Source organism: Aristolochia californica, unplaced genomic scaffold (genome assembly GCF_029961685.1).
Source record: "Aristolochia californica isolate CCGP_79_NKW_82.1479 unplaced genomic scaffold, dmAriCali1.0.hap1 SCAF_13, whole genome shotgun sequence".
Lineage (NCBI taxonomy): Eukaryota > Viridiplantae > Streptophyta > Magnoliopsida > Piperales > Aristolochiaceae > Aristolochia > Aristolochia californica.
In genome coordinates, this window is record NW_027181804.1 from 5,414,895 (window position 1) to 5,438,412 (window position 23,518).

The following is a 23,518-nucleotide window of genomic DNA, read 5'->3' on the forward strand; positions in this document are numbered from 1 at the left end:
TTCACACAAGACTAACCAGTTAGCTAATTGACTGGTGAAGGATGGAGTCTCTACACAATCTCGTTTTGGAAATTGCCCAACTCTTAATCAGCAATAATTTTCAGAGCTAGAAAGCGATTTATATGTGATATTGTGGTATTTTGGGCTTTTGTTATCCTTCAGTTTCTTGGTCTCGGCATTGTTATCAATGTTTCAAAAAAGAAAAAAATCTAGATTGCCCAAAAAAGTGTGACTGACCTATCAGCAATTGCCAGAACGACTCCTGCGTCAGTTTTAGGAAGTACATCCCCAGAGAATCTAGGGAGAGTTATTTCAAGCAAAGCTTCAGCAATCTGCAATATCAACACCAAACACCAACCAACTCTGTCAGACTCTAACATCAAATCTGTACATTCTACATTTATTGTACAGTAAAAAGAACAAGTAGCAGAGCAAACGACCCTTTTTCTTCATCTTAAGGCTAAACAGATATGAATATAGCAACCAGTCCAATGAATCCTCAGCATGTTGGTAAAAAGAAACTTACTTAAGATCCAAGTGATACAACTTGTGATTTGCCCAGGATGCAATCAGGAGGAATCATTCAGACAAATAATGAACACCCGAGGGATAAGTCTCTAGATCATACTTTTTAATTCTTTTCTTATAATATTTTCTGGATTTAAGTTACTGGAAAAAACAATCACTTTCTCATGTCATGTATTATCATCATGTTCCCGTGTTGTTTGGTAAATAAAAGTGAAACATAGTAACCTCTGAAGACAATCAGACTTTTATTTGAGAAGATGCATACTGTTTCGTAACCTCCAAACAATCATATGACATAGATATTTCCAGCAACAAAGAAACTGTTCATCACAATGCACAAGCTTGAGAGTATTTTTATCAGACCAGATACACAAGACTTTATAAATGTTTTCCTCTTTAATCAAATCCTTTGTCCACCCACCCTCCCCCCTTTCCTCAAATCTTGTTTGTTAGGGATAGTTGATGTCCTGGAGTGTGATTATTCTCATCTATTTACCTAATCTAAAAGTTTTATGGTGATTCATAGCCCAGGGATCCTGTATGCATGGAAAATAGGAACCTATTGGCCGTCAATCTAACCGGCCTGATCACTCCCCTGAGCGCATCCGGTTTCCTCCTCTGGATGCTCGTTCAGAACAATTCGTTGCCGCCCTTCAATTGGAGAGGCACTGCTATGATGATGATACCTGGCAACAGATGATGAATCTTGTCAGGCTTATGGCAGCCGTTTACAAGGGCTATCTGCCAAGTGATGAGAGTTCAGGAGTTCGTAAACCGCCCTAGAAATGATTGTTGTTTCTTGGAACGTTCAAGTTAGTTCGCCTCAGAAGCATGTTGTAATTAGCTGCTTTCTGTCTTCTAGCAAGCCCGCAATTGTTATCCTCCAAGAAACGATGTGCCATAATACGACTGCTTCCATTGCTCATGAATTATGGCCTTGTGCCACATTAGATAGGAGTGCCATTGATGAGATGGGCCACTTGGGTGGACAGGTCATCCTTTGGAACTCCAACATGTGGACCTTCTTGATGTTTGCCTTAGCCAGTTTTCTATTGGGTTGCAGATTAGTGATTGTTGCTCGGGTGGCATCTGGGGGCTGGCAGGGGTTTACGGCCCTACCAGGTATTGTCAACGCAGTCTTTTTTGGGAGGAGTACTATGGTCTTCTCCAGCTCTTGTCAGTGCCTTGGCTAATTACGGGGGATTTTAATGCAATCAGATTCTGTAATGAGAAATCCCCACTGACCACCCGTATTTCTTCTTCCATGCGAAGCTTTACGGATTTCAACGGTGGTTGCGAACTTGTCGAGATTTTGATATCGGGGAAGACCTTCACTTGGTCGAATGGGCAGAGGCAACCCATCATCTCAAAACTTGACCGATTTCTTACGAATATTGATTGGCTTCAACTTTACGACAATGCATCGGGAAAGGTTCTTAATCGTATGGGATTTGATCATTGACCAATCCTCTAATCCACCTCTTTTGGAAGGTGGGGACTCTCTCTGTTCCGTTTTGAAAACTCCTAGCCGTTGGATGTTGATTTTGATCACCTTTTGGCTGAATGGTGGTTGAGTTTTAATGTTGATGGCAGATTTGATTGATTCCTCCCTCAGAAGTTGAAACTCTTCAAAATCAAACTGAAATCTTGAGCTTCTAATTTGCTCTCCTCTCTTCTCATTGAGAAAGACTCCCTCCTTTCCCAGATCGGTATCCTGGACCAGACCGGAGAACAAAGGTACCTCTCGACTGCTGAATTTTCTTCTCGAATTGACCTCCAGATTTACCTCCAATCTATTCTTCACTTGGAGAAAGTGCGTTGGAAGAAGCATGCCCAGTTCCGATGGTTGATGGAAGGGGATGCCAACACAAAAAAATTCATTCCATCACTTCAACGAGGTGGAGGACTAACCGAGTTACCTCGTTACACATTGGCAATGAGGTTATCTTGAATAGATCCTCTTTTACCGATGCTTTGATCAAGTTTTATGCAGATCTCTATACCGAGGAGTGTCCATGTAGATCGAGATTTCAGCACCTTCACTTTGCTGCTACAACATGTTCAGAGCTTCCTTTCTCAGACATGGAGACTAGAAGGTTGTTCAGGGCTTGGCCTGTGATCGTGCGCCTGGCCCCAATGGTTTCAATGGTGACTTATGTCATAGGGCTTGGCCTATTATTAAGCAGGACATTACACACATGGTTTGGGCCTTTCACAGAGACGGCATTACATTTCGAAGCATGGAGGCCTCTTTTATTGCTTTGGTTCCGAAGAAGGCTAATGTTAAGCAGCCGGGTGGATTTCGTCCCATTAGTCTCATCTCTAGCTCTTACAAGATTATTGCTCGGCTTCTCGCTTGTTGTCTGAAGACATTCCTTCCCTTGGTCATTCATCATGGTCAATGTGCCTTCCTTAGGGGAAGAAATATTCTGGACTCCTCCATGGCGGCACATGACCTATTTGATCATTTCTCCCACTCCAACACTCCTCACTTTGCTCTGAAGTTGGATCTTGAAAAGGCCTTTGTCAAGGTAAATTGGGATCTTCTAGATGACCTATTCGGTCAGATAGATTTTGGTGACCGATGACGATTATGGATTAGGATTTGCATCTCTTTGGCCTCCTCCATCCTTATTAATGGGACTATTTTTTGGCTTCTTTAAGGGGACCCGAGGAATAAGACAAGGAGATCCTTTATCCCCTCTCTTATTCAATATCGTTGTTGAGCTCCTCTCATCTATAATCTACAAGGCTAAGGACGCTGGCTGGTTGGAGCCGATTAGTAGCACTGCCGCTTTTGATGTTCCCCTTCTTCAATACGTGGATGACACTCTTATCTTTGGGGTTGGATTCTTGGATTATATTATGAAGATCAAAGCTTTGCTAGGATTATTTGAAATTGCTTTGGGTCAGAAAGTCAACTGGCAGAAAACCACACTGCTGGGTTTAACATCAACCCAAAGGACCTTTAATCCATGGCTGATATATTGGGATGCTCTATATCCTCCCTATTGACCACATACCTCAGCCTTCCCCTTTTTACCTATCATATCAATAAGGAGCTTTGGAACTTGGTTATTGAGAAGTTGGAGACTTGGCTGGCCACTTGGGAGGGGTTGTCTCCTTTCAAAGGCTGGAAGATTTATTCTTCTCAAATCCTGTTTGGCCGGTATCCCCAAATATTCTCTCTCATTGTTGCATTGTCCTGCTTCGATTGCCAGCAAATTGACACATTGTTGAGAAAATTTCTTTGGCGTGGTACCTCTTCGGACTTTAAATATCATCTTGTAGGCTGGAAGGATGTGTGCCCTTCCAAATCTAGAGGAAGTTTGGGTATTCGGCTCACCAAGGATATGAACAAGGTCCTCCTTTAGCAATGTTTGGCGGGCTTCCACCCAGTGTTGTCTCTTGATTGTTGATGTTTGGGGATCAGGCACTTGGGAGTTCTACCTCCATCGTGGTCTTGATGATTCGGATGCCCTGCTTGCTTCTCGCCTTTTGGAGGCGATCTCCTCCTCTAGGCCTAGAGATTCCCTGGTTGACTCGATGGTTTAGAAGTCGGAGGCCAGTGGTGGCTTTTTTGTCTCTTCTGCCTACTCCCTCATCAAGGGATGGACTACGACGCCTCTTAATCATGATGTGGCTCATCAAGGGAGGGACCCCCCCCCCCCCCCCCCCCCCCATGTGGAGTGTCAAGCTCAATAAAATCCCTACTACTGACTACTGACAACCTTCATTGTCGTGGTAACCACAGTGCGTGCGCCTCTTGCCCTCTTTGTGGTCTTGAAGAAGAGACTATTGGCCACCTTCTTGTATCTTGCCCCTTCTCTTGGTCAGTTTGGATGAGCACTCTCAGTCGGATTGGCCTTCAATTATGTTTGCCTAGTGACCTCCTCTCAGTCGGCCGTTTGCTTCTTGGGCTTTCTATACCCAAATTGGGCAAGATGATCATCTCTGCTTGTGTGGCCTTTATTCCCTGGGGTATCTGGAAGAACACAATAATAGGCGATTCAATGCCAAATACCTCTCCCAGGAGCAGGTCACCTCCTCCATCATTGGCCTCATCTCCTCTTAGCTTCACTCTAGGAAGGAGTTTTCCTCTCTTTCGGGTCATTCGCTCAGGGACAATCGGATGCCATTGCTTAGATGGGCTTCTAACGAGACCTCCCACTATGCAGGAGTGGCAACCTCCTCAACCGGGCTTCACTAAGCTGAATTTCGATTGTAGCTCCCTCAGCAATCTTGGCATGGATGGCTTTGGTGGTGTCTTTCGCGCTTTTGATGGCAATCAGCTTTTGTCATACTCTGGGCCTTTGGGCATTTCAGATTCCGCTTTTGCAAAGCTTCAGGCCCTCCTCAGCGGTCTCACCATTTTCTATGAGCATCTCTCCAGCCCACTCCACATTGAGGGAAATTCTGTAGTGATTATTGGATAGTTCTCCTCTCCCTCCACCCCACCGTGGCGGCATTAGAATGTTTACCACTTTGTTTAGGACATTCTTCCCCACATTACTTGTACTTGATCCCATGTTCCCAGATCTACCAATTTTGTTGCTGATGCTTTTGCTAAGCAGGGAGCCTCCCTCCAATCCCTTTTTGTAAGGGGTGTGCTTCCCTAGTTTTTTGTTTGCTTCTTTTGGTTAATAAAATTATCACTTTCTCAAAAAAAAAAAAAAAAAAAAAAAAAACTGACAGTAATTGAACTATGAGTGAATTAAACTACTAGCGTAATTAAACTAATTCTCATTCAAAAAAAGATGTAAGTGACATGAGATTGAAAAGCAACCAGCAGGTTGTAGGTTTACTAGGACAGCAATTATGCTAGACATTGCACATGTGATTAAAAAAATTCATACTGTCTAACTCACTTGCCGTAACAGATGAATCAAGCTAGAATAAAAACACAAAAAAGTGGAGCACTGAGACCTCTTCTGAGTAGCCATCCCTGAGTGCATAATGGTGTGCCATAATTCCAGAAAGAGAAGTAAATTCTCTCACAACTGAAGTGGCAAGATCAGACATTGCCAACTTTGCAGCCTCATGAATAATTGGGAGAGCTTCTTCCTTTACGCCCATAGCCAGGCTTAATTTCTCAACAATCTTCTCAATGCGCATCATCTTCTCCAACATTGTACCTAGTTTCTCCTGTTACATATCAGATGTTCCATAACATAAAGACAATGAGACAGACATTTAGCAATAACTAAACTAAGTCAAAAACCTCATTTAGTTTTTATATGCTTTAGTTTTAGGGTTAATTGCCTTTAAATAGTTTAATTTTTAGGATTAATTGCCCGTATACCCCTCAAACATTGCCTACATACCCTTTTGTGTTTAAATAAATGGCTGCAGACCCTTATAAAATTAATAGACATTTGTACTCCAATTTACTTCCGTTAACCACAGGTCATAAAAAGACAAAATTACCTATGATAAATTTAGTGAAGATTAATCAAATAGAGACTTCCACAGGATTAATCTTTATTCAAATTTAATGAGGGTAATTGTCTTTTTATTCGTTGTGGTTAATGGGAGTAAACAGGAGAGATATGTGTAACTTTATAAAGGTAAGCAAGCATTTATTTAAACACCAAGTTAAATAAGCAATTTCGTATGTTTGAGGTGTATAGAGGCAATTAACCCTTCATTGTATTTGGTGGTGATAATAAACAACTTACGTGAAAAAGAATTCCTTTCAGTTGGCTGCGAAATTCAGAAAATTTCTTCTGTGTGTCAATATTGTAGAAAAATTTTGCATCCTCATAACGAGCCCTAGATGAAATTTAACAGGGAAGTAAATAAAAAATGACCGAATTTCATGACAGGAGAATAAACAGCAGAATAATAGGTCATATAAGGACACACACCGTAGCACAGCTTCATTTCCTTTCCGCACGACTTGCTCATCTATTGAACCATTAGCCACCTAGAGGAAAAATCTTTTATTTAGATAGAAGAGAAATAAAACAAAGAGTGACTGACTATGAATACACTTTTTTATTATATGAATAAATAAATGCTCACTGCAATAAAGAAGGGCAACAGCTTTCCACTAGCTTTATCAGTAACTGGGAAATATTTCTGGTGCTTCTGCATAACCTGAAAGTGTATGTGAATTGTAAGATGAAAGACACACATCATCATATAATCATCACGAAGCACTCCAGAATTGTAATAAACATGGTCAAACTATACGAATCAAAAATACATTACAGAAAAAAAATATCAGAAACATACTTTACTGAAATTCAATGAAAAATAATGCAACTTTGAGCTATTAATGATGGTCCATAAAAAATTTCCGTGTATAAGGAATACAACAAACAGAAACTTAACCAAACGACCTAACTAAAAACAATGCAATAACATAAAGCCACACAATTTTCTCATGATCACATTAAAATAAATTACATAGACAACACACAATAATTTGGGAAGTGATGCTTTGGTGAGAGGATGATTATTTTTTCGAAAATGATGAAAATTTCATTAGGAAAGAAAAAGGGAAACACAATTACAATATGATCACATACAAATAAAAATATTTTAAAAAAGACAAGTCACATCACATAGACCATTCCTGAAACAGAAAATACAATTAAAAAAATAACAAGTCATATAATTTCAACTAGGATGTGGCAAAACTCCATAAAGTTCTACACCTATAATAAGCATTCATCCTCAGGATCCAGAATTTAATTGAACTTTGATAAATCTGAAAATCAACTAATAAGCTGCTGTTTGAACAACAATGGTGCTCAAAACAATAAGCATGCATTGTGACACTTGCGGCTCAATCTGTTAAAGTTGGGTGATGAGTCCCGATCCGTCTTAAAGTGACTAGCCAAACTGAGGAGGCCATTTTCCAACTAAGCAGCATAGAATCTTTTCAAGCCCCAAACGACATGGGATAATTCTCCCACAAACAACAACTCTCACTCTCAAACAATGAGTCCAGAACAAGGACACGTGTATAAATATAGATTGGTGTACTATTGTACCAACCAATACAACCAATCTGTTATTAATATTGATCTGTAACTACAAATGTCCTGACTTACTCGCCATTAGTTTACATACAAATTTACATATAAACTATGTTTCTATACAATTTCACTCAATGCCAGGTCACTTAAATAAATAACGGTCCCTAGTTAACATCCACCCTTAAGCTTAACTAAATAACAGTCCCTAGTTAACATCCACCCTCAAATTCATGATGCTCTCTATCTGGGAAAAAGCATGTACCCCACAATTAAGACAAAAATTGTTTCACTGAGCAGTCATAAATCTCAACCTTTTAGATATAGTTGAAATCCCATGTCCCATATTGAAAAGCAGCCCCAGAAGTTACTGAGAAAAAAAGTTGTGAAGTTCCTCCATATAGAGATGGTTAAATATCATCCTTTTTTTAACCTGACTCTGGATTCTCTAATTATGGTAGTTGATACAATGAAAATAAAAATGACAAGGGGACAACAGAGGCAGACAAGCGTACCATGATCAATAAGTCCTTAGGAAGTTTCAAAAAGGATTCATCAAACCTTCCCAATATTGGTACAGGTGCCTCAACAAGATTCACAACCTGCAATGTAATTGAAAGATCACCAATTCTCAGGACTTCAATTTTCTCTTTCTCAGAGACAATGAGAAATATAACAAACACCGTAAGGGAACAAAAAAACCCTTCAAAGGAATTTCAGGACATAAAACGATCATGACAAAAATAAAACCAAGCAAAAGGATTAATTTTTTTCAACCACTTATTTTAATCTACTAAATAACTGGATGGAAAAAATTAAGAATAGAAGTATCACACCTCTGCAACCAAGTTATTTTGTAGAACAAGGTCTCCACCAACACCTTCTGCTAAAGAATATGATTGCTGTAAAATGGTCTTCTTCCGCTCCTGTATTGGACAACCCAGTGAAACAATATGAAGTAACTTATCAAGCAACGTAATGGATCATAAAAGCTGTACGATGCGAACCATCTACTCAGGAGCTCAGTGATTCGCCTCACCTATTCTATTAATCAAGACAATTTGTGACCTAATGAATATTTGCAAAGACTATTTTTTTTAAATGAAAATATAATACTCTATTATCATACCTCAACATCAATTGAAATTCCAGTATTGTTCATGATACTCAGATAAGATTCTGCACTTACGACCTGCGAAATTATTATATAAACTTCTCATGGTAATTGCCGAGAATATAATGAAAAAGACAGTAAGAGAAGAAATTGCAAGAACATAACTTGAGGTCTGCCTCGAAAATTGAGAATGTATCACAGGGAACATCAAGCATCTTAAATATATATATTATATTGAAAATGATGGGGAATTTATTTATTATAAAAGCTGGTTTCAAGGAGAAGGGCTTAAAGCCCCAAGGGGTAAACAATCTTTCACAAAAATACATGAACATGTGACCCCAGACTTAGCTAATTCATCTACAAAGCATCTTAAATAGTTTTGATAATGCTCATACAAAGAGTGTAAAAAAGGAAGCAGCTAAGAAAGATTAAATTAAGCAATCAAGAATGAGGAAAGAAATAAGAAATACATTAGAGAGAAAGGAGTCACAATGATAGAGTAGAAGTAAAATGTTGAGTGTTCTCTTCTTTTATTAAAAGGATAAGATTACAAGATGATAGAACGATACATTAATAGGTTGAGTCCTCTTTTTTTATTAAAAGAGACTTAAGATAACAAAATGACAGTACTATCATTCTGTCCAATACAGAAATTAAAAGTGATTAAGTTACATTAGAGTAACACCACTACAAAAGAACACATTTGAGAAGTTGGGTCCAAGGTCCATTCCAAAATGACTAGCCAACTTAGGAAGCCTCTTTCCCAACTAATAAACTCAAAATCTTTGTACTCACTAATCCGTGTGGGACTATTCTTTAACACTCCTCTTCACGTGTAGGCCATCTTTTGTGGCACTACAAGTGGATAATTTAGGTGTAGGCCCTCTTTTGTGGCTCTATTTAGGTGCAGGCCTTCTTTTGTCGCTCTACAAATGGATAATTTAGGTGTAGGCCCTCTTTTGTGTTTCTACAAGTGGATAATTTAGGTATAAGCCCTCTTCTGTGGCTTTACAAGTAGATAATTTAGGTGTAGACCCATATATGAGTAGCCGCTTTCATACCATGTGAAGTTGGGTCCAAGGCCCATCCCAAAATGACTAGCCAAGTTAGGAAGCCTATTTTTTAACTAATAAACTCAAGATATTTGTACTCACTTATCCATGTGGGACTATTCCTTAACAACATTACTTTTGACAATCATAATATATGTTTTTTTAAAGAGTTTGCTTCTTAAGGAAAGGATTTAATTCTCCTTGCCTATTTGCACCAGCTTGATCCTTACTTCTTGCCTAGTATTTCTAAGTTTGTGAGACTTTGCAAGTTTCTTTCTTCAAAAGAACATGCACAAATCCTGCGTAAAATAAATGCAACAAACAGCATAAAGAAAAGCATGCCCAACAGCTGTTTGCTGTCAATGACATTTATTGTCAATTTATATCTTATGAACAAGGCATAATCAGAGTTAAGTACCTCATGAACAGGGCATGATGAATTACGAAGCCCAGAGGTTTGCTTCCCACTATTAAACAAAGTTGAAAACCATCAGATTCCAGATAATGTGAGGCATTATACATCATCCATGCACTTGATGAAATCCAGAGAGAAACTTGTAATATATATATATACAGACTGATCACAAACAAATGCCCTTTTTTCCTTTTTTTTTAGTATTTTTTACATCATTTTTACCTCAGTTAAGACTTTACCTCTTGCATTCTGCCAGAACTTCCTCAAAGTGTTATTACACGGACAGTTTACATGTTGAAATATATGTAAAAAGGGTATTTTAATCTTTTCCCAAGCTCATATGTCCCTCATAGAATAGCTATTAGTTTGACTTTATTTTACAATTATAAGGTTAAATTTTCATGTCATTCAGAGGTGTAATTAGAGAGATATAAGCGTGAAAGTGTAGATGGGCAGATATGTCTTTTTGTAATCTTTTTCACTTAAGTGAGTTTACATGAAGTCCACTCTAACACAGCCTTTTTCAACTTCTTCTCTTATTTCTTTTTTCTTTTTCTTCTTCTATTTTTCCCTGTTTCTCAGATTTTACATGGTATCAAAGTGATTGATCTGATCTCAGTGGGATTTTAAGCACCAATCTTCTCCTCCTCAAGTCTGTAAACTCTCCAGGAAGAGGGATTTCTCAAAATTGCTTCTGATCGAAGGTAAAAGTTAGACCTTTTCCTTTTATTTGTGTCATAACTCTAGAGTTGATGGTTTGTGTTGTCTATTAAATAGCTTTATGAAGTTTTTGTGTCCCTAGAGGGTTTCCCCTATCCCAATTCCATGCTTGTGCAAGTCTTCTAGACTTGCATTCTGCCTATGTCATCCTCCTCAGGGCTGACATTAGCCCTAATTGATCTCTTCTAAAGTTGTTTCTCTCAAATTATGGCATGGTGGACGTATATTCAAATTAATTGTGCTTTAGTGCCTTGGTTTTATGTGTTATATGAGCCCCACCTCATTTGCGCAGTCCTATATAGTGCTCCCTAGTGCTCTTTTTATGTTGGTTGACTTGGTAGTATATTTCAACATCTATTTGTGAAAATTCTGATAGCTGTTGTTAGTGAATGATGGCTCATTCAGGAGAAGTAATTGCACCAGCCAAAGAGTCTAGGAATGTGGGTAGTAAGTTTTGTGATTACCACATAGAGATTAAATAACAAAATTATTTGGGTTGGTCGAAATTTTGATAGGATTTATCTGAAGAATAAGCGGAAATCAAGATGCTAGAGGGATGATCCTCCTGACCCGATAACTAATGACTAAGAAGTAGAGAATAGTCAAGTAATGACTTGGCTCCTAAATAGCATGGAACAAAAATTCAACAAACTGGTGATGAATTATGAGGTCTCCAAAGAAATTTGGAAATTGCTAGAGACTTTGTATGATCAAGAGAGCAACTTATCTAGAATCTATGAGTTGTATTCGAGATGTTTTGGATTAAAGAAGGAAGATTGTTCAATTATTGATTATTTCGGTGAGCTCTAGAGTATTTTACGTAAAATTGAGACATATCATACCTTTACACTAAGGAATCTGAGCTTTGAGCATAGTAAAGACAGCTTTATGTAGCCAAATTCCTTGACAGTTTGGGGCCTGAAAATAATGCAGTTCGAGCCCAAATACACGTAGATGATATTGTTCCTACACTTAGGAAAACCTTTAATCAAGTAATGCGTGCAAAAGTAGCTATAATTTCACAGGGCATCAAGGATAACAAAGAGACAGAAGCTCCCACCTCAAGATCCAGCCAGTTCAGAGTCGCTCAAAGACACCTCATGGACATGGCCGAGGTGGCCGAGGAGGAAGCACAAATACATCTGAATGTGGTTGAGGTCGCAGTGATTGAAATGGTGAGAAAAAGTGCATCTATTGTAGGCGTACTAACCATTTTTCAGACAAATATTGGGATAAGTTCGTCAAGCCAGCTTGAGCTAACTTAACTTTTCCCGAGAGTGAGGCATCCTCTGCTAGTGGTGTAGTTGGCCTTGTTCTTGGCGCACCTGATGAACTTCAATAGTTGGCTCGACACAGAGCACAAATAGTTACATCCTCTGTTTCCATGGCCTAAAATGTTTTCACCCCCACAACTACCATAGCACAATCAAGTATGTCTACACTACATGTGTCTTTAGTCTCCCCATGGGTTATTGACTTTGGTGCATCTACACAAATATTAGGTATGTCCACATTATTTTCATCCCTCACCCAGTCTTCTTCATTCAAACATGTTGATGGTTCCATCTCGCCTGTGAGTGGAGTTGGGATGGTTCAGGTCACTCCATTCTTGTACTAAAATTTTGTTCTTTTTGTACCTAAGTTTCTTATTAACCTTGTAATTTTGAGTGTTGAGGGACATTTTTGTCCTTTTGTAAATTTTCACTTAAACCCTGACTATAAAGAAGCAGGAAGGGCCTTTTTGGCTTGGATTCCAAGGTAGCAAAGCTGCCCCTCTTCCAGAGATCTTTTTTTCTCTTTTATTTTCTCCCCAAATCACCTATTTTCATGGTATCGGAGCAGTAACGCAAGTCTTGGGCAAGTTTCTTTCGATTTTGTGTATCTTCTCTCCATTTTCAGCAATCTCCTTGAAGGTTTTTTCCAGATTTCTGGACTGGTAGGGTAAAAATTTCATTTTTCCCTTTTTTTCTGCCGATCTTAACCTATTGGCTAATGATTACTGCTTCTATTTGATTGAATGTTGGGATTTAGAAGTGTTTAATGATCCCAATTTGAGGAAATTTCTCAAATCTGCTGGCGTCATCAACCTAATGTTTGCGTCATCATCCATATAGCCTACGTCATCCTGATTTCTTGCAATTAGGTCATTCTTTCATCGATTTATGGTCTCAATTGTTGGAATTGATCACTATTGATTCTAAATTGAATGAATTGGGTGCTATATTGCTGTAATTCAATTCGGTGTGGGGCCCACTTGATTTCGCAAACATAGAAATTTGGGGAAAGTGCTTCCCTTTGGTTAATTGACGCTCTAGTGTACTGAATTGTGGTGTTTGGTGATATTTAATGGCTGATTCCAGCACACAGGTTGTTGTTCAGAGGACTATTGAGAGCTCATATGTGAAATTCTCTCAGTCTATTCAGATAACTATGATCCAGTTGAATGGACCGAATTACCTAAACTGGTCTAGATCAGTTTTGATGTATTTGAGGACCAAAAAAATGGAAAAATATATAAATGATGATCCTAAAGATTGGGTGGCAAAAGATAATTTAATAATGACCTGGTTGGTCAACAGTATGGAATCCAAATTTAGTGATCAGATTTTTTGCAGTACTGCTAAGGCAATGTGGACTACGTTAGCTTCCATTTTGTCTCAAGAAAGTAATTTGTTAAGGATCTATGAGTTATATGTGAAGTTCTTTAATATGAAGCGTGGAGGTAGATCAGTGACAAATTATTTCACTGAGATGAGGGGAGTACTACAGGAGATTAGTACATTCCATCTTTTTACTATGAATGTTAAAGACATCCATAAGAAAGAAAATTCAGCCAAGCAGTTATGTCGTTGAGCTTTACCAAAAGTCATTGTGATCACTCTTTGTTTGTTTTGAAGAGACCTTTTGGAGTTGTCGTGTTGATTGTATACATCGATGACATAGTATTGTCATATAAAGCCCAACTTGTTGCCAAAGCAACATGCAAACCATTGGAGCAGATGCCTTTGAGACTTTTTCACCAGTTGCATGCCTATCATTAGCTTGAACATTTATTTTTTTAGCCATTAACAAGGATTGGCCATTGTTCCAATTGGATATTAGAAATATTTCCCTCTATGGTGATCTTACAGAGGAGGTTATATGGAGCAACCTCATGGGTATGTTGCTCAGAGGAAGACAAGGAAAGTGTACATAAAGGTATATATGGCCTCAAGCAGTGTAAGAGTTTGGTTCAAAAATTCAGCCAAGCAGTTATGTCGTTTTATCAAAAGCCATTGTGATCACTCATTGTTTGATTTGAAGAGACCTTTTGGAGTTGTAGTGTTGATTGTAGACATTGATGACATAGTATTGTCAAAAGTGATGTGAAAGGCATTGAAGATGTCAAAACATCTTGCGAACACTTTCAATCCAGGGATTTAGGTTGTCTTAAGTATTTTTTTGCATTTGAGGTGGCAAGAAGTAGAGCAACTATCATCCTGACATAGAGAAAATATGTGATTGATGTATTTCATGAATATGGACTGTTGGGAATGAGGCCTACTGAGATGCCTACGAAGGTAAACCACAATCTCCATGCAGATGATGGTGTTGAGCTTAAAGACAAGACTGTATACAGAAAGTTAGCAAGCAAACTTATTTATGCTACAGTAACTCAATCTGACATATCATTTGTAGTGAGCATGGGCAGCCCATATATGGAGCATCCAAGGAAAATAAATTTAGATACCGACATAGAACATAACATATTTGAAAGAAGCAAGAAACAAAATACCAAGCAATAGCTTACAGAGTTAATGAACTTCTGTAGACGAGATCAGTGATACAATTTTCTGACTACAGAAGCTATGAAAGTGTTTTGTGGTAACCAAACTGTAATATTCATTGCAAATAACCCAGTGCTTCATGAACGGACTAAACATGTACAAGTTGATTGCCATTTTATCCATGATACCACAATGAGTGGAATCCCCATGTCAAATCCATGGATCAGCTTGGTAATATTTTTACTAAAACTTTGGGAAAGAAAGAATTTGGGAATTTTTGTAACAAGTTAGCATATCTTGACATATAAACTCCAGCTTGATGGGGAATTTTAAAATATATAAAAGGGGTATATTAGTCTTTTTCCATGCTCGTATGTCCCTCATAGGATAGTTGTTAGCTTGTCTTTATATTAGAATTATATAGTTACATTTTCATGTCATTTGGAGTTGTAATTACTGAGATATAAGTGTAAGTGTTGAGAGACATATATGTCTTTTTGTAATCTTTTTCAATCAAGTGACTTTATAAGAGGAATTAGGGTAGACCTGACACTTAACGGCTTCTGCTCTCTTTTTTTTTTTTTTTTTTAAATGATGCTGATTTTTATTAAGACAAAAGCTTAAAAGAGCATATTACAAAGGACGGAATCCTTCCCATACAATGAACGGCTTCTGCTCTCTTAATGCAGCCTATTCCAACTTCTTTTCTTCTTTCTCTTTTGTCCTTTTCTTCTTTTATTTCTTCTTATTTCTCAGATTCTACATTACATTTTGATGTGAAAACTTTGCTCAACATGGTAAGCAGTTTAAAATTCGGTTGCTCTTTCTATTGCACATACTAAATAAAACAATTCAAAATATACCATCACCCATAAAGCTTTACACACACTCTGATCTCTTTTATAAATGTAAAAGTACCATCAGACTTGAAATCTTATTCTACAATGAGCTGCCCCAGTTTCATGGATAATTCAAACTTCGATGTTCCACATAAGTACAAAATAGTATTACCTCAAAATTCCAGCAAAAATGAAAGGCACAACAGCATTACCATGTAGTGCCAAGATCCAGCGAATAGGCCTACTAAACATGACCTGAAACACAATGCAATTTCATTAAGTCAAGCAAAATAAACCTTTTCAGCAAAGTAGGCCCACATTATTGATAATGCATAGAAAGGCTTCATTTACAACATCTGCTGGAACATTTATTGCATTGCCATTTTTTGTACATGCTGTTTGGAACCAAATGTGCATACTGATTCCACCAATTGACATGTAAGGTTGACGAATCACAATTCTGAAACATGGCCAACGATAACTGATTTCTGGAACTATAGGGGCCTTTATTTTTATTTTTATTAAATGATCTCTGACATAGCAGCAATACATAAGCTTGACCTCTACAATTTACATCTGATTCCACCAAAAATTCCAGGGAATTTTTATTTTATTTACAGGGTTATCACGCACCAAACTTTGCCAATGAAACACCTAAACATGTACTACAATTTTTTTCCCTCAAGAAAGAAATAGAAAGGAAAAGAAAGATTCCAGACTAATTTGGCAGGTAAGATGCACAACTGTACCTGAGAGTTCCAGCGCATTGATTTTGAAAATGATATCTTAGCAATAACACTTGGTAATTCTTCAGCCAAAACCTACCACCATGAAATGATAGACATTAAATCAATGGATCTTCAAATAAAAAAATATTATATTGGATAATACGATATGAGAGCAATCTTCCATGTAATAGACAACATTGAACAAACAATATGATGATATATAACTGATGCAGTACATTATGATGTGGAAGAGCTAGCTGAAGAATATTTATGGACAAAAGATCACCCCAAAATCACCCTTGTTTATGAAAGAAAAACAAACGAAACTCAATTTAAAGAGACCTAAATTTCCTATTTTAGGCTCAAGTTCCATCAATAGAAAGTCTCTCTAAATTGCATTTTTCTATTTCAAGCTTGCTGAAAATTAGAATTTTCATTAAACAAGCAACTTGTGGATTTTATGGGTTGGTTTTTGTTAAAAGCTCCAATTAAAAAGCCTTTTCAATCAGTAGTTTCCTGATTTTAGTTTGGGTCTTTGTTTCTAAATTAGGAAGTTTAAAGTTAACAACTCTATAAAAAGTTGTTTCATGTTTTGAATTTCTTTTCAGCAAGTAGATATAGATTTAAAAATTCTTAATGAGTCTATTTCCAATTGTGGACAGCATAGGATTTTTCTATTTTATTGATTTGTATGCCTTTAAAAGGCCCTCATTCCCTTCTTTTTTTTTAGAAGGGGGTCTCCCTTACAATGAGGGATTGAAGGGAAAGCCTCTTTTTGTCAAAAGAGTCAGCGAGACAATTGACTGACCTCAGAACATTTTTTTTTTTTTAGAGAATGGTGTGAATGTATTACTGAAAAAATAAATATACATACCTTACTGTACAAAGCTTTCCTCCACAACAAGATGTTGAAGGAAAACACCTAATTTAGCCTGATTATCTGCTAAGTGATTAGCAGATCTAGGAATATAATTCCAACTACATTGCAATTGAGAAATTAAATTACATATATCCTCAAAAAATCCCAGTGTCGCCAAGGAGGTTTGCAAGACTTCTTGCATCAATTGATGTCAACTTTTGAATCGCCTTCGACATAAAGAGGACCTACCATCCGATGATGAAAAAGATTTAATCCATTAAATAAACCAGATAACTTGGCAGTTGTCAAGTCTGATTCACCAATTGGTCGAGAAAAAGAAAGGAGAAGTTTCCTTTATCGTCATGGATAACCCCTCCATATTCTGTAGGGCCAAGACAACCCAAAGCGCTTTCATCGAAATTTAATTTGAAATGGCCTACCGGAGGAGGAGACCAAGTTTCCATGGCCGGAGGGCGGGGAAGGTGAGACATTGCCGCTACAAGTTGCCAATTTCATCGTAAGTTTACTCCTTTGAGATTTTTAAATTCTTTTCGCATAAGAATCTAGGAGGTAACTTGCCCAACAATTCTGTTGCTTAGAATATTATTTGGAAGAGATTTTCTATTGACCTCAGAACATGAGATCAAACAATTACGTTTGTAGCGAAATCAAGAATTTCAAGAAAAAGATGCCACAATCAGCCTTCTTCTTACTACACCAACTAATGGTCACCAACAAATCTCCTTTCACAACCAGCTGGCCTTGAAGCCTGTCCTTGAAAATTCTAACCTATTACCTAAATTGAGAGTTCAGCAAAGTCGGAGTTGGTTATTCCCTAAGGGCCCAAGAAGGAGAGTAAGACTTCACCATTACAAGATCGAAAGAGACCTCCAAACCCTGCTGGCATTGGGTTTCTAAGGGATCTCCCATCAAAATTGAACTTGATACAACCACTGGGTGGAGAAGCCTGTTGCCGCACAGTCGTATGCTTATGGACTGAAAAGTCTAGCAATCATTTCCCAAGTCTGCCTCACACATCCACCTTCATATTGCTTGAATTCTTCAAGGGTGTAAACCTAATAAGCAACCTTGGAAATGCCATTGATTGCATTCAAGCCAGATCATCCAAGGGATAAAAGCTGCACAAATCTTGATCAGAATTCTCCAAGCTTAGGCAAGACAAGCCCCAGAATTTGATCAAGCAATGCCATGAAAGAAGCTGGAGTGCAGAAGCTGATGCCACAAAATCTGAAGAAGAAATTCCTGATCTTCCACGCAAAAAGGCAAAGGACCAGCAAGTGGTTAATAGATTCGTCAAGGAGACCACAAAAACAGCATTTACGGTTTGCAATATGGGTTCCTTTTCTTAGGAGATTGTCAAAGGTATTTTACACAAAATTTACTCATTTTGGTATTGAATGAAGTTCTTGTTTTTTTTTTTTTCTCTTGGATAATCAAGAAAGTTTGGCCGAAACTCAAAGCTCCCATGATTGTAAGCAAATTAAGGGGACATAAGTCAACGTCTTTAATCAGAAGCATCTTTTTCCTTATTATGGGGAACACAAGAATGAGAACTCAAGGACAAGTTCTTTTTAGGAAAGATAGACTAATGTAACACACAACAATGTGAAAGCCAAACTTTCGGAGATGGTGACAAAAATGGTGAACTAGACTGAAGGATGAGGATCTCAATCAGCAGTGAGCAATGCAATGATACTAGGGTTGACGAAGACAATGCAGATTCTGCATGGCACCTTGTTCAGAATAGAAGAGATAGGAGAAAGAAGATCATTAAGGATCTCAATGGCCGAGTCCGACACATCTTCCGCTATGGAAAAACCCATTGGACTATTGAAGAGAGATCTCATAGCCTTGGAGATGTGATCTGAGTAACAACCCAAATTGGAGAAAAACACTCCCTCATCAGTATTCAGCAATTGCATGTTGCAGCTTCATCCAACAACTAAAGAGCACATTCTCGAATCAGGGATCTAGAACACAAGAACTTTGGACTTAAGACATCGCATTCTACTTCAATATCTCACAGCCTCATGGAGTATGGGAGTGCAAGATCCTTCAAGGTCGAAATGGTGAAATCATGGCAAGAATCTCCAACCCTAAGACCACTTCATCAACTTTGGGTGGGACAATTTCATCGATTGTCTCACTCGTCTCATCCCTAGTCCAATACAAACCTCAATCCCTATTCCAACACCTGATCGCCTCCCCAGTAACGGACACCTCCTCTCTACTGAACAACTCTCCATGCCAAACCATGGTGGCTCAACCTGACCCCCACAATACTCAAATCTCTGCAGCTTCTCCTGTAACTATCCAAACGACTGCCACTCCTACTCCTCGCCCCCCTCAACTTGAACAACCAGTTTCAACTTGTTTTGAAATCACCTCACACCCTGAAACCCTAGTTGATGGGCCATTAGCTCATTGCCACTCTCGTATTTGATGACATTGCCAATGTAGACATTTGCTACTGGTTCTCATCCTCAGGTAGTCTCTCTTAGATCCCTACTTGCTCCTTCCTGGGCGACCAAAAGTGGCTTATCTAGCTTGTAGCGGAGACAAACTCAAGTTGCTAGATGCAGACCTTTCATCTCATTACCTCCCCTCTGCAATGCATGAATGGACCACCCTTGACTTTAATGAATGCATTGGGCAATAGATCCATATCCTTGGCAAACCTCAGTCATCAACCAAATTGCAAGCTTGTTTGGGAAGCCAATTCGGCAACATAGATTGGACTATGCCAAAGTCCTCATTTATCCCTCCTTTCTCTGGAGCGGTCCTCAAAATGTCAAACTTAGCATTGGAACGGTGTGCTTCTGGACCACCATTCACCTTGAAACTGCCAAACCTAATATGGGATCTGCCAATACTAGAAAGTGTTGGCAACGGAAGTGGAGAAGAAAACAAACCAAAGATGGATCGGCTAGTGACTCTGACTCAACCCAACCAAGTAACGACCACCTCCCTCAACTCAATGATGACTCGATTGGAGCTACTCACCAAGACCTAGTCACTTCGGCATCTCCTCATTCAAACAACCTGCTAGTTCTGACTCAAGCACTAACGATTCATCTTTTCAGGTAGCAGATGCACTGGCCACCCATCCCTGCAAAGACCTCAACTAGACACCGTCCCCACCCCCTTTTCAAATCGACAAAGACTCCTCTTTTGTCCCTAGCCCATTCCTATACCTTCGGCCCTAATATGATATCCACCGTTACTAGAAAGCGTACGCATCGAAAGCGGAGAAGAACATAGACCAAAGATGGATCAGCTAATGACTCTCACTCAACCCAACCTAGTAACAACCACCTCCCTCAACTCAATGATGACTCAATTGGTGCTACTCACCAAAACCTGGTCACCTCGGCATCTCCACATTCAAATTTGAAACAACCTGCTAGTTCTAACTCGAACACTAATGACTCATCTTTTTGGGCAACATATACACTGACCATCCACCCTTGCAAAGACCATAACTGAACACCATCCCCACCTCCTTTTCAAATCGACAAAGACTCCTCTTTTGTCCATAGCCTGATTGGACTCACTGACATCCAAGACAAATCCCCTCCATCAACCCCCATTCCTATACCAAATCTGGAAAATGAGCCCACCCCGCCTGCACCACTTGTCAGCCACCAAGGATTAACCCTCACACAAAGACATGGAAAATAACCTGATCCTGACCTTGGGGACTGACCTGCAAACCTACTTTGGGAAACTGGAATACCGAAAACCTCTACACCTGAAGAATATCAGCCCCCAATTTCCTTTCTTGCACAAGTGTACTCCCCCCCCCTCCCCCCCTGCAATAACAAATCTCTCCCAAGTAACACCAACGATACATCCCCATCATCTTCTTCTCGAGCCAACAACCTTGGTGTACCTCACAATGATTACCAACCAACACCACCTACTGCCCTACCAACCCCTCAGTTTTGTGGCCTAGCTGCCTCTTTCAAACTTAAAAGTGTTGCTCCTTTTTCGTCGATTGACACAAATGTATGGGGACCCTTGAGCGTCTCAAACATTTTACGAGTTAAGTACTTTCTTACCTTCATTGATGATTTTACTCGTACCACCTAGCTATTTCTTTTTAAAGAGCGATCTGAAATATCATCGATCTTTAAATCCTTTCATGCTATGGTAGCCACTCAATTTGGCCAGAAAATAAAAGTACTTCAATCTGATAATGCCAAAGAATATATTTCTAGTGACTTTGACTCATTTTGTTAAAAAAATGGCATTATCCATCAGACGTCTTGTGCCTACACCCTCAACAGAATGGTGTAGCAGAATGGAAGAACCGTCATCTTCTCGAGGTACATGAAAGTAACATACTTTTACTTGCAATATGTCATCCTTACTACGTGATTTCTTATAAATAGGCTATCATCTCCCGGTCTCAGTCATAAATCCCCATATTCATTATTGTTTCCACATGGTGATCCTTTTTCTCTTCCCTTGAAAGTCTTCGGGTATATATGTTTTGTTCATGTTACCTCACCACAGCGGAGTAAAATAGATCTGAAATCTGTCAAGTGTATCTTCTTAGGATACTCTCGCATGCACAAGGGTTATGTTTGCTACAATCCTATTCTCCAAAAGTCACTTGTGTCTAGGGATGTAGCATTTTTTGAAGACTCTTCATACAACTCAGAAAATGCCCCTCCAGGTCTCTCCTTTGTCCCAGCCTCCTCGACTGGTAGTGCCCATGTTGTGGAAACTATTCAACCCCCTAAAGCATTGGCCGACACCACATATGCGAGTTTGCGGATCACATTGAGGTAAGTTCATCTTCTCCTGTTCCTTTTGGACCACAATATAATACTCAGCCTATCGCCTTAAGGAAGGAACTCAGAACTTGCACTAGGCCCTCTACTTCTCATCTCATATCCAATTTTGTTTCTCACCATCGTCTATCTTCTTCATGTTGCCAATTTATTGTGTCTATCTCCTCCATCTCTGTCCCACAACCCTATCAGGAGACTCTGAGACATCCAAGGTGGGAGGCGACAATAGAAGAGGAAATGCAGGCACTCTATGAAAATCAGACATGGTCTCTAGTTTCTCTTCCTTCAGGCAAAAAACTCGTCGATTGTAAGTGGGTCTATACGGTTAAACATAATCCAGATGGATTAGTTGCTAGCCTTAAGGCCCGCCTCATTGCCAAAGGCTATACTCAATGCTATGGGATCGATTATGAGGAAAACTTTTCTTCGGTGGCCAAATTGAACTCGGTACATATCTTATTATCTTTTGCTGCTAGCTCTTCCTGGCCGGTCTATCAACTTGATGTGAAGAATACTTTCCTCAATGGGGACATAAAAGAAGAAATTTATATGCAACAACCACTTGGATTTGTGGTTGAGGGGGGGTCGGTATGTCGATTGAAGAATTCCCTCCATAATCTGAAACAGTCTCCTCGTGCATGGTTTGATAAATTTAGTCAAGCACTATCATAGGGGTGGCATCGAATCAAGCCGGTTTGCGAGCAGCTCGAGCTCGGCTTGGTTTGATTCGATTTATTTAGATCTTGAACCGAGTGCGAGATCCAGATAAGGCTCGTTTGAGTTAACGAGCCGAGTTCGACCGAACCATGGTTCGGTTCGAAAGCTCGCGAGCCGGCTCATTTACTTAACGAGGGCTCGGGAGGTGGGAGCCAGGAGCAGGAGTCATCTTCGACTCTTCGAATTCGACTTCGATTTCTTCCTCCCCTCGTTTGTCGTCGCTGATCCTTATCACCGTTGAGCCGCCTTTGTCGCAGACTCCCTTACCCCCGCATCGTCTCGGTAGCCGCTAACTTCGCCGCTGCTTCCGTCGCAGCCGTCAGCCCCAACGATAGCTTCTCGCCGGCGCCGCTAGACCCCCTTGCCCCCCTCGTCATCTCGAAGGAAAACCAGAGACCTAAGTTAGGGGAGAAATTATTTTTTCCCCTTGCACGCGTGAAGACATCGTGCGATTTTGCACGTGCGAGATCACAAACACATGAAAAAAAAAATTGTTTCTTGAACTCCGATTGTCTCTTCCTCATGGCTCTTGAAGAGACTCAAATTGTTTGAGGTACTCCCTTGATGCTATCTCCACTAAAGTTTTTCAGAAGAGCAGATTAATAACATTTCAGAACTACTGCTGTATGAATCCATGCTCCGAAGAAAAAACGAAAAATAGGCATACGATTAAGTCATCCAAAACCATTTTTCTTAAACTTTTTCTCTGTCTCGATGATCTAGTTTTCCTGTCCTTGAATTAGAACGATTTGATTGAGTACAAATGGACAAAACTAGCGTTGCTTTTCAAATGAATGTTTTTGTGTTTAATTATTGAATAAAGTTTATGCATAATTATGCAGCCTTAATGAATAATTTCATGCATAGTGTATAGATAATTTTATGTAGGGTTAATATACAGAGGTTATGTCCAATTTTAAGTAGAGGTTATGCCCAATTTTATGTAAAATGTATACATAATTTTATATACAAT

At 39.1% G+C, this 23,518-nt stretch overlaps 1 protein-coding gene across 1 annotated transcript in view; it reads right to left on the minus strand.

Moving 5' to 3' along the window:
* The window catches only part of LOC137948058 (glycine--tRNA ligase, chloroplastic/mitochondrial 2), an 80,992-nt gene that overhangs the window by 22,763 nt on the left and 34,711 nt on the right, over positions 1-23,518 (minus strand). The window contains exons 18-28 of the mRNA XM_068793979.1: positions 16,171-16,242; positions 15,594-15,676; positions 10,099-10,147; positions 8,641-8,703; positions 8,348-8,437; positions 8,027-8,113; positions 6,553-6,627; positions 6,396-6,454; positions 6,207-6,300; positions 5,455-5,673; positions 238-332 (exon numbers count right to left, since the gene is read on the minus strand). Coding sequence (XP_068650080.1) covers positions 238-332; positions 5,455-5,673; positions 6,207-6,300; positions 6,396-6,454; positions 6,553-6,627; positions 8,027-8,113; positions 8,348-8,437; positions 8,641-8,703; positions 10,099-10,147; positions 15,594-15,676; positions 16,171-16,242 — 986 coding nt within the window. The remainder of the gene's footprint in view (positions 1-237; positions 333-5,454; positions 5,674-6,206; positions 6,301-6,395; positions 6,455-6,552; positions 6,628-8,026; positions 8,114-8,347; positions 8,438-8,640; positions 8,704-10,098; positions 10,148-15,593; positions 15,677-16,170; positions 16,243-23,518) is intronic.